Raw genomic sequence first — 16,944 nt, 5'->3', positions numbered from 1 at the left:
ATGATGATATTGCTTCTATGTCTTATGGCACAATGTCCGAGAGCACTATTGATGATGATTTTGTTATGCCTATTGCTTGTTGTGATGATTATGATTGAGAAGATAATGATACTTCTTATGATCTTGGAAATCTTTTTGGCAAAAACTTGGGAAATTATGATGATAGCAATTGTTATACCGTTGATGCTATTCATACTATTAATGATGAGAGTGATTATGCTTATGATATGCCAAGCCACAAGCTTGGGGATGCTATGTTTGATGAGAATGACATGTTTGAGAATTTATTTGCTGCAATTAATGTTTTTCCCAAGCTTGGGGATGATGTGCTTAATGAAGATGATCTTTTTAGTCCCCTTACTTCGAATGATCAAATTTGTTATGATGATTGCATGCCTCCTATCTATGATGAGAACAAAGTTGCTATTTATGATGATTATTGTGATGATACTTATGTTATAAAAAGTATTGATAATTATTGTCATAATTTTGAGTATCCTTTTACTGAACATTACTCTTTTAATGAGGAAACAATTTTTAGTATTTGAGTTTCGTATGATACTCTCACTATTGTGAATGAGAATAAAATTGCTTATATGGAGGGTAATAAATTTTCTATGCTTTTGGATCATGAAAGAATGCTTTATGTGATGGTTATATGGATGAATCTATTCATGATGCTACTGAAAATTATTCTGAGAGAGGAACTTATGATTCATGATGCTCTTGTTATGTTTCAATCCTTATCTTTTATGCAAGCATCATTGAACTCATCATACCTAGCTAAAAGACATTAAAGAAAAACACTTGTTGGGAGACAACCCAACACTTTTACCTATTGTTTTTGTGTGTTCACATGATTACGCTACTGTAGTAATCATGTTTTATTGTTTTTATTTCAATAAAGTGCCAAGTAAAGCCTTTGGGATAGTGTCGATGATGATTGACTTGAATCTGTGCAAAAACAGAAACTTGTGCGCTAAGTGCAAGAATTTTTGAAAATCCACTGGAATGTGCTTTTGATCTGAAATTTTTACAGGTGATAGATATAAAAATTAACTACGTTGTCCTAATTTTTCAAAAAAAGTTGGAGGTACAGAAGTATGGTTGGAGTACAGATTACTTCAGACAGATCTGTTTTTGACAGATTTTGTTTTCAACGCATAGTTTGCTTGTTTCCTAGTTTCTATAACTTATATTGCTCAATATAAATTGTGGAAATGATAGGCTACAGTAGGAATTGTGTGATAACAATTATGAATCTTGTCTTTGACAGTACCAAAGTGAATGGTTTGCTCTTTATCGTACCAACCTATCTCATGAAGTTCCATTAAGTTTTTTGTGATTGAAGTTTTCAAGTTTTTAGTGAGATATCGATATGAGAAGAATAAGGAGTGACAAGACGCTAAGCTTGGGGATGCCCAAGGCACTCCCAAGATAATATTCAAGGAAGATCCAAGCAACTAAGCTTGGGGATGCCCTGGAAGCAACTAAGAACCTGTGGAGATCGCGCGCGTAACCGAGGGGGCTGAGCCTCCCTCACCACCCACTATGCCGCCAGCCACGTCGGGCCAGCAAGCCAGCCAGAACCGCAACACCAAGCCGGGAAGGGGGACCGCCACCCCGCCCCATCCCACCGAGCAGGAAGGACGACCGAACACGCCTGTCCTGCCGCAGCCGTCGCACCGCCAGATGGGCCGCCGCCAAGCAACAGAGTTGCCCGCCTGTGCCGCCATCTGCCGTATCCGCGCAACCAGGAGCCGCTGGAGTGCCGCCAGGGGCCGAATCTATGCCGGGGACGCCGGAGCAGCCGCCGCACAGCAGCACCCGAGCCCCCTTGAAAGAACATGCGGTGCCCCCATATTTGGTTTTGGTAATTGTTGACAATCTCTATGGACTAATGGTTGACTTGAGATATATTTGAAGGTTTTGTCCATAGGCTTTTCTTGGAGTACATATGTTGGTTTCAAGGAGAGTTTGTGTCGACCAAGGTGCTATTCAAGGTAGTACCTAAAAGATTGGTCTTGTGAGAGGTTGATCAAGACTAAGTCAAAGAGTGAATCAAGTTGATCAACACATAAAGCGTAGAAGATGTACCAAGAGGGATCAAGTGATCCCATGGTATGGTAAGCATTGTCAATTATGCTTTGTGTACTAACCCATGATTTCCGTGAGAGTTCTTTGTGGGGTTAGGATGCGGTGTGCAAGTTCAAGTGATGCATCATGAAGAGATCAAGTGATTGAAGCATGCCGTCCATTGTGGTATCAATGGACTTGTGAAGATGAGCCGAAGAGTGGCTCACCCATAGTGGACTAGGGGGAGCAATCATCTAGTCTTCATCGCGCCAACGCAATCAAGAAAGGTGGTCCAACTTGAGGGAGTCAAGATCGTCATCATCTAGCTCAAGTGGACTTTGTGCAAGGCAAAGGTTTTCCCTTGATAGGTTTTCTAGTTTACCGGTCTCATGGTCATAGTTGGGAGACCGGGTTTTAGGTTCGATTGCCGTACTATCAAGGGGGGCTCTCGATGAGTTGCTTGATCGTATCGATCATAGAGAGCTCAAACCATTGCATCCTTGCATCATCTTTATTGGTTCTTGTTTGGTTCTTCTCCTTGTGAGATTTGGAGCTTATGGTCATCTTGATGACAAGCTCGAGTTCATCGAAAACGGAGTTCACATGCATCTTCTATGATGTTTTCGATGTTGGAGGTTCTACCGGTTCTTCTCTGGTGGAGTGTTCACTCCTCTATATCTTAGGCATACCTCACTGTTTTGATGCTACTCGTTGTCTTGTATCCAACAAGCTTGAGTTTGCTCAATTCGGAGCTCATATGAAGAAGTTATGGCAGTTCTGTTTTCTCCCTGCGGTAGTACCGCGGTGGCAGCGGTAGTACCGCTTGTAGCGTCAAGCGGTAGTACTGCTCCAGTACCGCTCTACTACCGCCTCGATTTTGGGTCTTGCTCTTTTCGTGTCGGGTTTAGCAATAGTTGCACGGCAGTAAGGCACGGCAGTTCCGCCTATAAGCGGTAGTACCGCCCCGATTGGGCGGTAGTACCGCCCCGATTGGGCGGTAGTACCGCCCCGATTGGGCGGTAGTACCGCCTATAAGCGGTAGTACCGCGCCGATCGGGCGGTAGTACCGCTACTGCATTACTGCCGCCGTACTCTGCTCTGCCCTGCCTCTTTTGGACCTGTGTTCTGCTCCTCCAGCGGTAGTACCGCTTATAAGCGGTACTACCGCCCCAAGGTTCGTGTTTTGCTGCTCCTTTTCCCTGCTTCTTCCGCCCAAGCGGTAGTACCGCTCGTGGAGCGGTAGTACCGCTCGTGTGCGGGCTGAGCACTTAACGGTTGGACTTTCCCCCTCCTATAAAAGGGGGTCTTCCTCCCCATTGAACCTTATCCTTAGAGCTCGTGTTCTTCCCCCATTGCTGACCTTCTTCGAGCTTGCCAACTCTCAATCCCTCCATGGATTCTTGCTAGTTTTTGAGGGAAAAGAGAGAGGAGATCTAGATCCACATTTCCACCAATCACTTTCTCCTCTATGTGAGGGGAACCCCTTGGATCTAGTTCTTGGAGTTCTTGGTGTTCTCCTTCTTGGTCTTCCTCTCATTTTCCTCCCTAGCATTAGTTGCTTCGGTGGGATTTGAGAGAGAAGGACTTGGGCACTCCATGTGCCCTTGCCATTGCATTTGGTGCATCGGTTTGAGTTCTCCACGGTGATACGTGGAAGTTACAAGTTGAGAAGCTTATTACTCTTGGGTGCTTGGTACCCTTGAGCTTGTTCCTCTTGGGTGCTTGGGCGCCCTAGACGGTTGGTGGTGTTCGGAGCTCAATCATTATGGTGTAAAGCTCTGGGCAAGCGTCGGGGTCTCCAATTAGGTTGTGGAGATCACCCCGAGCAATTTGACGGGTACCGGTGACCACCCCCAAGGGTTGCCAAAGTGTATGGGTTCGGTGACCGCCCCCAAGGGTTGCCATTTGTATGGGTTCGGTGACCGCCCTCAAGGTCCCTTACTGGAATCACGACATCTTGCATTGTGCGAGGGCGTGAGGAGATTACGGTGGCCCTAGTGGCTTCTTGGGGAGCATTGTGCCTCCACACCGCTCCAAACGGAGATTAGCATCCGCAAGGGTGTGAACTTCGGGATACATCATCGTCTCCGAGTGCCTCGGTTATCTCTTACCCGAGCCCTTTACTTATGCACTTTACTTTGTGATAGCCATATTGTTTCTTGTCATATATCTTGCTATCACCTAGTAGTTTATGTTGCTTAGCATAAGTTGTTGGTGCACATAGGTGAGCCTAGTTGTTGTAGGTTTTGTGCTTGGCAAATTAACCGCTAGGTTTATTTCGCATTTGTTCAAGCCTAAACCGTAATTATTTTAAAACGCCTATTTAACACCCCCCTCCCCCCGTCTAGGCGATATCCACGATCTTTCACCCCTCCACCACCTGCGCGCTGGAAGAACATAACATATTGGATCCCGCCGCCGCCGGCCGCAAGGGGTCTTTGCCCGCAGGCGTGCACCGGCGACGGCGTGGGGAAGGGAGGGGATGGGGGAGCGGGCGCCAGTGCCGGGTTTTCTGCCCGTGCCGCCCTGAGGAGCGTCGCGGGGCGTTTGAAGCTAGATAGATAATATAGAATATTAATACACCTTATATTGTCGAACAGAGGCTGTTAGTTAGTTCCATCTTCCATGTCAACAATCATGGCAGTGTGAGGACGAAGAATATGGAGGCAGCAGGACATCTAGTTGTTTTTTTGGTATGTGTCTGTGTGTGTGTGTGGGGGGGGGGGGGGGGGGGGGGTTTCTAGAAAGATTGACATGAACAGATATTAGTTTATTACTTCCCAACTACTGAGCATCTCATTTGAGTTAATTAGCACTGTACCTACTACCTAATCACCGAGCTGTGAGCGAGACATGGACATGCTGGCATAGCAAAAAGTTGGTGTTACTCTGTGAGCATGTCATGATCGTCGTTCCATCATGCGTCCCTAGAAAGGATCAGGGCGTCAGACCCTATAATAGTAATACGACCAAATTTAGCGGCTGTCACTCTGTCAGCATGTCATGATCGTCGTTCCATCATGAATAGATTTGGTACTAGATCTGTTGCCTGCTACTTTTAATTTTCTGTCTTATTATTACTTCTGAACTAATCAGCATCTCATTTGGTTAATTCACATTGTACCTAATCACGGAGATGTAAGCGAGACATGGACATGCTGGAACTTCCTTCGAAGACTTGGTGTTAGGCTGTACACCAAATCCTTTTTCTTATTCTTTGAGCGGATCTACACCAAATTGGTAGACATGTACTAGCGTTACAATAATTCAAAGTCAAGTTGCAATCCAAAATATAAGAGGCTGCATATAGCCCAGTACCATAAGGATTAGTTTCACAACCCCCAAGAGGAGCTTCTCCCACGTCAGGCCTGCCCTTCCCTGGCGCCCCCACCGTTTTCATTCATCTCCAGGTGCGTATGCAGAAGCTGTGAAGTGCCTTCTTCAGTCCAGTTCGGTCCTTTCCCCCTAAGCACAGCTTGATCAGCAGCTGATCCATGCCATAGAATGGCTCTACCCCGCGATTATGTCGTTCCCTTGTTAGTTCCCTCTTCTTGAGTCTTGAACTCTTGATGATGATTAGCCGATTTTTAGACATGTTATATGTCCCTCCGGATTCATCGTTAGTCTCCATTTGTTTCCTACTTTTTCTGAAGGTCTTCATATTCACTAAGAGACTTTCTTGGTGAGTAGCAGTATTGAGTTTCATGCATCGACTACTTCACTTGATAGCCTACGATTATGGATAAAAGTAGACGGCATGTTTGAAGTGAATCTCAAAGCGATCTTATTCCCCCTTCGAAAGAATATCTGATACTAAAATAATTAACCTATATATGCACGAAACTTTGCGCCATGATACCATGATCTTTGCGCCATGGTACTATATGATTCAAAAGGAGTCTATCACATAATCCTGGTGTTCTCAATGGCGGTGGTTGATGCTGATGCTAGTTGCCCTGTACCATTAATTGATCAGGGATTACATTTGGGGTCATGTCTATTTTATTTATTTCTGTAATATTTTGGTTATGTGTATTCTTATGTCTTGAGTAGTTCTTGATGTTGTGTTATATATTGCACAGGCCGAGTATACTTGGTAACAGTTTGATATTAATATATTATCCATTATAAAAATAAATAAGCTTATTGCATATCCCTACAATAGACCACGAGTACTATTCCCTTGGTTATTATTTGAAAATTGCATCATATGGTTCATTGGCTGTTTGTTGTATTTGCATCAGCTGTGCACTTGGTTGTGCGTTCAACAAGCATCACACAGAAGGATAAGCACTAAAGAAAAGATGAACTGCCCAACTACAAAGACAAAACCATTAAACAAAAATGTGCCTCTGTTATTCTAGAATGTCGGAAATGTCTGTTCTGGCCATTTTATCCTCAATTGAGGCCCTAAATCAACATAAACTTATCAAAACAGCAATTCTGCTGATCTAAAACAACTTCTAGCATGACACTTTTTAATTTATTGTTGTAACATTATTTGAATTTACCGAAAAAGGCTTTCGCCCCGCTTTATAAATAAAGCACCAATCAACAAGCATCCAGTACAAACACACGCCACGCCACCGCAACACACGCACACACCCAGGGCAGGATACAAAGGCGCTGAGCACAGCAACACCATCCCTAGCGCTACCACACAGAGATGAAGCTACATATGACGAACCATGCACTCCAAGGCGGCGCCTTCAAGAAGGGAACGACACCGGCGTGCCGCCACCGCCCGATCCAAGGATCAGAGTTTTCCCCGGAGCCACATGACGGGCAATGAAAGCCGCGACGACGCCTTCAAGAACGGAACGATCTTCGCCACCACCGGTCCGTCCGAAGATAGAACAGGTTTTCACCTCGGCCAACACTCACCGCCACCGAACGCCACACCCAGGCAACGCCGCCGCCCACACGGCCATGGAGACCGGGCAGCACCAAGGCACGGGCTCTGCCCACGAGCACCGCGCTACCACCACCAGGACTGTCGCCCCAGCATCCAAGACCTCGACACCACCTCACCCGAGACCCGTCGCACCCCAACGAAAGAGACGAGCGGAAAGGTCCCACCTTTCGCCCTCCTGGGCGACCCCCAGCGTCGAGACCCAATAGGTCGGCCAAAACTGGCATCCACCGACCCGTCCTGCAGCCCCGAGCGCGAGACGAGCTCGGTCCTGCTGCATCGAGAGGGGGACGAGATCAGTCCTGCTGCACCGTGCGCGAGACGAGCTCGGTCCTGCTGCATCGGGCGCGGGACGAGCTCGGTCCTGCAGCACCGGGGCGCGAGACGAGCGGTGGACCGCAGCTGGGAGAGGACTAGCCCATTGATGGGTGAAACGCCCAGGCGACGAGGAGATGGGGTGAAGGCCGAAACGGCCCGACCGCAGACGAGCCGACGCCGAAGAAGCCGACCGCTGCCGCGAACAGATCCGTCGAGCTACCGTGGAGCCGCCACGACACCGGGAGGCCATCACCGAGACCGTCCCATGCCGCCGCCCACGGCCGGAGCAGCGGCCACGCCTGGCCGATGCCAACCCGCGCCGCCTGCCGAAAAATTTGCATCAGATCCGGCCGGCACGCCCCCACCTCCACCAGCACCAGCCCGCCTTCGACCCCGACCGAGAGGAGAAGGAGGTCGAGCCATGGCCCGAAGAGAAGGGGTCCACCGGGACCCGTCCGCTGCAGCCCGTGGTCGGAGCTGTACCACCGCCGCCACCAGGCGAGTCGCCCCCGGAGGCCCGCCCGCCGCCAGGCAACAGCAGCAGGCGGCTCCCCAGCCTCGCCGGAGCAGCAGCCCGCCAAGGCAGAGCGCCCTCCGGCCCACGCTGCCGCAGCCCGAGCCGGACGACAAGGGGATCTGGACCTAACGCCCGCAGAAGAGCCGACCCGCCATCTCCGCCTCGCTAGCTGCCCATCCATCCGCGCAGCCGCTGCCGCTCCACCGGCAGGCCGTGCCACCCCGCGCGAGCGACGCGCCCCTGCCAAGCTGTGGCGCCCGTGCCGCGAGCAACAGGGGAGGGGGGCCAGAAGATCCCGCCGCCGCCGACGCCGACCGGGCTTCGCCAGGCGGCGCCCTCCGACGGCGGCGAGGAGGAGAGGAGGTGGGGAAGAGGGCTGGTGCGGCGGCCGCTAGGGTTCGCCCTGCCGCCCGCGGGAGCGTCTCGGGCGAGACGAGAGGTCCCACAGCCTTGTATATGAGCGCCACATTATTTGAATTTGACCCGCTCTTTCTGTTGTCTAGCCATAAGATGGATTAGCCACCATCCCAGTTAGCATATAAAAATTGGATTGAGCTTCCAATACACCATTAGCATTGGCTTCCTAATCTGGTAATCTTAGGTTGCAGCTCTCCGGAAGTTGGGCCTTCTGTAAACAAAGTCCTTCGAAACAAATGGTTCATATGAATCAAGGTCAGGGAGAAACAAGCTATGCTCGCAACTCTGCTTTTCAGGTATGATGTTCTTTGACACTTGAATTTACAAGACTGTCTCATCAAGAACTTCATTCATATTACACCAATTGTTTTCTGGGAATTTATGAAATAACTAGCTTATATTTCTCGAATTTGATAGAATGTATGAATTTAAAAAGCACACCATTAGCTCTTAGATTCTAGTCCTCCGTTCCACAGTATAAGATGTTTTTGCAAGCTAAAACAACTTGCAAAAACATCTTATATTGTGGGACAGAGGGAGTACTAAATTTTCTAATGAAATACAAGTTGACTGCAGAGCGCTCAGCAGAACAGAATGAAACTCCTGATAGAAGCAGCCATCATTGACTTAGGCAGCAATACCAACACTTTGTTGCCCCAAAAGGTTGTGATCGCTGACTTGGGCTGCTCCACTGGCCCAAATGCCCTTGCACTTGTATCGATCGCCATCAAGGCTATTCAGAGTTACTGTCTTCAGCTCCAGCAGCCGTCACCGGAACTACTTGTGTTCCTCAATGACCTTCCTGACAATGACTTCAACATGGTCGTGAAGAGCCTAGTCACGCTCCGTCAAAGCAAGAAGCCTCTTGTCATGATTGGTGTCACACCAGGGTCGTTTTATGAGAGGCTCTTCACCAGTAGCTCATTGCATCTTGTGTGCTCATCCAGTAGCCTACAATGGCTCTCAAAGGTGCGAGTATAACACTACTCGATGGATCGATCCAATGAATAAATGTATTTAAAATGTAAGAAAATCTTTTATTTATATAGGCTCCTGAAGTTCTAGCGAGGAACCATATCCCAGCGTATGACATTGATGAGAAAGCTAGGCGTGAAAGACTCCCTATAGTCCTTCAGGCTTATGCGGAACAATTTAGGAAAGATTTCACACATTTCCTGGAGCTAAGGGCCAAAGAGTTAGCCCCAGGAGGACAGATGGTTGTTTCCATTATAGGGAGGCGTTTTGATGGTATTGCCTCCTTTCACATATGGGAAATCATAACTCAGGTTCTTAGTGTCATGGCTTCAGAGGTATATTCTTATTATTCCCTAACAAAAGAATGACTATTTGATCTTTCCGTATGACTTAGAGGGAGTAATAGACAAAGAGAAGTTTAATTCTTTCTACATGCCGATGTATGGACCTTCAAATGAAGAGCTGAAGGAGATCATCCACGAAGAGGGCTCATTTTCAATAAGGGAGATGCTGGTGCATGACTTTACAGGCGGCATCAACAAAGAGCTCATCACCCCAGCCTGGACCGCTAACCAGCTAAGAGCCGTGTTCGAGCAGATACTAGTGCAGCATTTCGGAGATCTAATGGATGATTTTGTGAAGACTTCTGAGCGTTGTTGGAGCGTGGAAGGGAGGTTGCATGATGAGCTTGCCAGATTAGCTATGCTGACAGTCTCAGTCAGCAAGGCATGATTAATGGATGATCACATAACTGGCCGGTGTGTGACTGTGACTGCTTGCTTTCCAGACATTTGAATTTGATAAGATTGAACCACTGCTTTATTTAAGGCAATGTCACACTCTCACTTCATTATGTTAACTCAATAACTGTAATGTTATGTTTGTTGTTCCAGATGGAGTTGTGGCTGATTTGTAAATGGTTGCATGCCATCCTTGAACTTTTGGAAGGCAACAACTTTTTAGCGTTTCATTAATCAAACTACGGTATTGAGGTGTAGCTTGTGTGTAGTATGTGATTGCGTTGCTTCTATAATTATGAGTTTTATATAACATAGTATGTCAGCATGGATAATAGTTTGTTTTGTCACAATTTATATGATGGTGATAATACCATTAGTTTGTTTTGTCATAACGTTAGCTCACTCCCTTTGTCCTAAAATAAGTGTCTCAAAGTACAAAGTTGTACTAAGCTTAAGACACTTATTTTGGGACGGAGGGAGTATTACTGTCCGTAATACAGCTTAGTCGTTGCATGATTTCTATCCAAAGAACAAGACGTATCCAAAAAAAAATCAATGACGGAGCCATACCTGATCTGCATGATTTCTTGCTTATTTGATCTTAAGTTCTGGCAGCCGATCGACGCGAATTTCTAACCATCTCAACCGCGTAATGTAAGGAGTAATAACTCAATTACTTTATCCATTGTGATATGTGCCCGCATGACAAATGTGTTAGAGCGCTCAACAGTTGTAGTGTTCTGAAAGAAACTCAAAAGGAGTACTAGTTCTAAAGAGACAAAGAATTAACACCGATAGTTTTTGCTACATGTATTAGAATACGAATCAGGTGGTACGCATACTTGAGGTACAGACTCGGTAGAAACAAATACGGGCTCGGGCTTCCTGTTGTACAAGAGCACATCAGACGACTCCTCACTGCCATCCCAGCTAAACAGCCATGATGCATATCACAAATATGTAGTCAGAGATTAACTTTTTTAAGCAGGCGCCTGTTTCTTTTTTTTTCGAAAAAGGGGGACTCCCCGGCCTCTGCATCAGAAAAATGCATACGGCCATCTTATTAACCAAATAGCAAAAAGTGCCAACAAGGTTCCGTAGTCTCCAGCGAAAGAAAAAAGAAAAAGATAAATGCAGCTCACGCGGAGCGACAGAACGCTAGACACAAACTAGCCAGGAAAAGGTGCCACAACCGGCTGGCTAAAAATAGATAGAGAAATTAATTGCCTATCCGATTACATGACCGCCATCCAAACCGGTTGAAGATATTCCGAGCTACCATCTCCCAACGGATAGAACCAGTAACCAAATGCTCCCTGGCCTCCATCGAAGTGAGTAGCGACCACGAACGGAGCAGTGCCGTAGCTCGAAAAATAACCTGCAAGAAATGAAACCGTGATGATCTGTTAAAAACCAAATCATTTCTGCAATTCCAGATAGTCCATAATAGAGCGCAAACTCCAACCCGAATATGTCTTGCTAAGTCAGGCTCAACCCCATTAAGCCATGTCCCAAATAAAGCATTGACCGAATTCGGGGGAGTAATATTAAAAGCAATATGGACTGTCCGCCAAAGCACTTTGGCCAACGGGCAATCAAAGAATAAATGCTTAATCGTCTCATCCCGATCACAAAAACTACACCTAGTAGGTCCTGTCCAATTATGCTTAATCAAGTTGTCCTTTGTTAAAAATAACTTGTTTATGGACAAACCACATAAACACTTTAATTTTTAAAGGAACTTTGACAGCCCAAACATGCATGGAAGTTGGAATAGTATTCGAATTAATAACATCAATATACATTGATTTAACTGTAAAAGCTCCAGAACTAGTCAACTTCCAGCGTAATACATCGGGTTGGTGAGAAAGTTAAACCTCCATTAGTCTCCTAACTAGATGGAGCCAATCTTCCCAGCGATTGCCCGCTAGCGACCGTCTAAATTGAATATTAAGGGGGACAGATTTAAATACCATTGCCACGAACACCTCACGTCGTTGAGCAATACGATATAAAGACGGATATTGAACGGCTAAAGGTGAGTCTCAAAGCCAAGTATCCTCCCAGAAACGTGTACTTGTACCATTTCCAATAACAAATCTCGTCCTGTTGAACATAGATTGTTTGACTTTCATTAGCCCTTTCCAGAAAGGCGAATTAGTCGGCCTGACGACGACCTGGGACAATGTTTTAGTCTGGAGGTACTTGTTGCGGAGGATCTGCGCCCACATGGCCTCAGTCCCGAAAGAAAGCTTCCACAACCACTTACTAAGAAGACATCTGTTCTTAACTTCAAGATTTTCAATACCAAGGCCCCCTTGATCTTTCGGTCTACAGATGATGTCCCATTTAGCGAGCCGGTACTTTCTTTTAAGTTCATCACCCTGCCAAAAGAAGCGCGACCGATAGAAGTCCAGTCGTTTCCTAACACCAGCTGGAACCTCAAAGAACGATAAGAGAAACATAGGCATACTCGTGAGCACCGAATTAATCAAAATCAAACGGCCTCCGTATGACATAAGCTTACCTTTCGAAGTTGTTGATTTTTATGGCACCGGAACGATAGATCTCCTCGATAACGTAAGGACCATCCCACTTAGAGAGAAGTTTTCCTGCAAAAAATCTTAAACGAGAGTTGAATAGCAATACATAATCACCTACGTTAAACTCATGCTTTTGTATCCTTTTGTCATGCCATCTCTTTAACTTTTTCTTTGAAAAGCTTGGCATTCTCATAGGCTTGTGTTCTCCATTCATCAAGTGAGCTAATATCAAATAACCTCTTCTCACCGGCAAGTTTGAAGTCATAATTGAGCTCTTTAATAGCCCAATATGCTTTATGTTCAAGTTCTAGAGGTAAGTGACACGTTTTTTCATAAACCATCTTATACGGAGACATACCCATAGGATTTTTATATGTAGTTCTATAGGCCCATAATGCATCATCGATTTTCTTGGACCAATTTTTCTAGATCTATTCACAGTCTTTTGCAAAATTAATTTGAGCTCTTTATTGCTCAACTCTACTTGACCGCTAGACTGTGGGTGATAAGGCGATGCAATTCTATGATTAATATCATACTTAGCAAGCATCTTACGGAAAGCACCATGAATAAAGTGTGAACCACCATCAGTCATAAGATATCTAGGGACTCCAAACCTCGGAAAAATAACTTCTTTAAGCATCTTAATAGAGGTGTTATGATCAGCGCTACTAGTTGGAATAGCTTCTACCCACTTAGTAACGTAATCAACAGCAACTAAAATATGTATATATCCATTAGGGGCAGGAAAAGGTCCCATATAATCAAAGCCCCAAACGTCAAATGGTTCAATAACAAGAGAATAATTCATAGGCATTTCTTGACGTCTAATAATATTACCTATTCTTTGACATTCATCACAAGACAAGACAAATTTACGAGCATCTTTGAAGAAAGTAGGCCAATAAAAACCGGATTGCAATACCTTATGTGCAGTTCTATCTCCAGCGTGGTGTCCTCCATATGTTTTGGAGTGACACTTGTGTATGATCTGTTCCTGTTCATGCTCAGGTACAGAACGCCTAATAACACCATCTACTCCTTCTTTATAGAGGTGTGGGTCATCCCAGAAGTAATGCCTTAAATCATAAAAGAACTTTTTCTTTTGCTGGTATGTGAAGCTAGGTGGTATAAATTTAGCAACAATGTAATTAGCATAATCAACATACCATGGAGCAATACGAGAAGCATTAACAACCGCTAATTGTTCATCGGGAAAGCTATCATCAATAGGTAGTGGGTCATCAAGAACATTCTCTAACCTAGACAAGTTGTCTGCAACGGGGTTCTCGGCTCCCTTTCTATCAATAATATGCAAATCAAATTCTTGGAGCAAGAGAACCCATCTAATAAGTCTAGGTTTTGCATTTTTCTTTTCCATAAGATATTTAATAGCAGCATGATCAGTGTGAATAGTAACTTTAGAATCAACAATATAAGGTCTGAACTTATCACAAGCAAATACAACTGCTAAGAATTCTTTTTCAGTAGTAGCGTAATTTCTTTGCAGTGTCAAGAGTTTTACTAGCATACTGGATAACATTTAATTTCTTATCAACTCTTTGCCCTAGAACATCACCTACATCATAATCACTAGCATCACACATAATTTCAAAGGGTAAATTCCAAGCAGGTGGTTGAACACTAGGTGCAGTTATCAAAGCTTTCTTAAGTATTCCAAATTCTTCTACACAATCATCATCAAAGACAAAAGGAATATCTTTTTGCAATAAATTAGTCAGAGGCCTAGAGATTTTAGAAAAGTCCTTAATGAACCTCCTATAAAAACCGGCATGACCAAGGAAACTTCTTATACCTTTTATGTCCTTGGGACATGGCATCTTTTTAATAGCATCAACTTTAGCTTTATCAACTTCAATAGATCTCTCAGAAATCTTATGCCCCAAGCCAATGCCTTCCTTAACCATAAAGTGGCACTTTTCCCAATTCAAGACGAGACTAGTGTCTTCACATCTCTGCAAAACTCGATCTAGGTTGCTCAAACAATCATCAAAAAAGGATCCATAAACGGAGAAGTCATCCATAAATACCTCACAAATATTTTCACAAAAGTCAGAGAATATAGCCATCATCCATCTTTGAAAGGTAGCTGGTGCATTACATAAACCAAAAGGCATACGTCTATAAGCAAAAGTACCGAAAGGGCAAGTAAAAGTAGTTTTTGATTGATCCTCCGCTGACACAGGTATTTGAGAGAAACCAGAATAACCATCTAGGAAGCAGAAATGTGTATGTTTGAATAGTCTTTCTAGCATTTGATCACTAAAAGGTAAATGGTAATGATCTTTCTTAGTAGCTTTATTTAATTTACGGAAATCAATTACCATCCTATAACCTATAATAATTCTTTGCGGGATCAACTCATCTTTATCATTAAGAACAACAATAATACCTCCTTTTTTAGGAACACAATGGACAGGACTTACCCAATCACTATCAGCAATGGGATAAATTATACCTGCTTCAAGGAGCTTTAGTATCTCCTTTCTTACCACTTTTTTCATCTTAGGATTTAATCGTCGTTGAGGGTCTATAACTGGTTTGGCATCTTTCTCCACATTGATTTTGTTTTGACATAGAGTAGGACTAATGCCCTTAAGATCATCCAGAGTATATCCAATAGCAGCACGATGCTTCTTCAGAGTTTTCAATAATCTTTCCTCTTCTTGCTTTGAAAGGTTAGCACTAATAATAACAGGATATATCTTCTTTTCATCAAGATAAGAATATTTAAGATTATCAGGTAATGGTTTGAGCTCAAACACGGGATCACCCTTGGGTGGAGGAGGATCCCCTAGGATTTCAATAAGTAAGTTGTGTTTTAGAATAGGACCCTGTTGAAGGAATACTTCATCTATTTCCATTCTTTCATTCATAAACATATCATTTTCATGGTCTAACAAATATTGTTCTAACGGGTCAGTAGGAGGCACGCAATAGAACCAAGACCAATAATCTCATCCTTACTTGGTGATTCTTTATCATGGAGTTGTCTACGAAACTTAGCAAAATTAAACTCATGAGACATGTCCCCTAAGCCGATTGTAACAGTATTCTTTTCACAATCAACCCTAGCATTAACAGTATTCAAGAAGGTTCTACCAAATATAATGGGACAAAAGTCATCTTGTGGGGAACCAAGAACAAGAAAATCGGCAGGATATTTAACTTTCCCACACAAGACTTCAACATCTCGAACAATCCCAAATGGTGAAATGGTATCTCTATTGGCAAGCTTAATAGTAACATCAATACCTTCCAATTCAGCGGGTGCGATATCATGCATAATTTCTTCATATAAGGAATGAGGTATTGCACTAGCACTAGCACCCATATCACATAAGCCATGATAACAATGATCTCCTATTTTAACAGAAATAACAGGCATGCCTACAACAGGTCTATGTATCTTAGCATCTGGTCTAGCAATATTAACAGTTTCACCATAGAAATAAATAACATGCCCATCTAAATTATCATCCAAGAGATCTTTAACCATAGCAATACTAGGTTAAACTTTAATTTGCTCAGGGGGTGTGTAAGTTCTAGTTTTACTCTTACGAACAACAATCGAAGTTTTAGTATGATCCTTTATCCTAACAGGAAAAGGTGGTTTCTCAACATAAGTAGTAGGAACAATAGGATCATTATAACAGATAGTCTTTTCTTCAATTGTAATAGGTGCAACTACTTTTACTTCAACGGGAGGATTATATTTAAAACACTTCTCCTTAGGGAGATCAACGTGAGTAGCAAAAGATTCACAAAAAGCAGCTACTATCTCAGAGTCAAGTCCATATTTAGCGCTAAATCCAAGAAAAGCATCGATATCCATAAAAGTTTTAACACAATCAAACTTAGGTGTTATACCTGACTCCTTACCATTGTCGGAACCCCAATATTCAGAGTTGCATTTAATTCTTTCCAATAAGTCCCACTTGAATTCAATAGTCTTCAACATATAAGAACCAACACATGAAGTATCAACCATGGTGCGATCATTGTGAAAAAGCCGAGCATAAATTTTTTGAATAATCATTTCTCTTGTAAGCTCATGATTGGGGCATGAATATAACATTGACTTAAGCCTCCCCCAAGCTTGAGCGATGCTTTCTCCTTTGCGAGGCCAGAAATTATATATGTAATTACAATCACGATGAACAAGATGCATATGATAGAACTTCTAGTGAAATTCCAATTTCAATCGTTTATAATTCCAAGATCCCGTATCATCACATAGCCTATACCATGTCAATGCATCTCCCTTCAAAGATAAAGGGAAGACCTTCCTCTTAACAACATCATCGGGAATACCTGCAAGCTTAAATAATCCACAAACTTCATCCACAAAGATAAGGTGTATGTCGGGATGCAATGTTCTATCTCCTGCAAAGGAATTAGCTAGCAGTTTCTCTATCATACCAG

General features: G+C 43.9%; 1 protein-coding gene across 1 annotated transcript; it reads left to right on the top strand.

The window, feature by feature from the left end:
• Positions 1-8,410: 8,410 nt before the first annotated feature.
• On the top strand, positions 8,411-10,021 carry LOC123067259 (probable jasmonic acid carboxyl methyltransferase 2; the record flags this gene model as incomplete). Its single annotated transcript, XM_044490138.1, has 4 exons — positions 8,411-8,536; positions 8,817-9,209; positions 9,290-9,550; positions 9,612-10,021. Coding segments are annotated over 4 exons (1,116 nt in total), but the record flags the coding sequence as incomplete, so codon positions are not given.
• Between the last annotated feature and the right edge of the window lie 6,923 nt (positions 10,022-16,944).

Source organism: Triticum aestivum, chromosome 3B, assembly GCF_018294505.1.
Source record: "Triticum aestivum cultivar Chinese Spring chromosome 3B, IWGSC CS RefSeq v2.1, whole genome shotgun sequence".
NCBI lineage: Eukaryota > Viridiplantae > Streptophyta > Magnoliopsida > Poales > Poaceae > Triticum > Triticum aestivum.
Note: the sequence above shows the minus strand (reverse complement) of the source record. Positions and strands in the feature narration are given on the sequence as shown.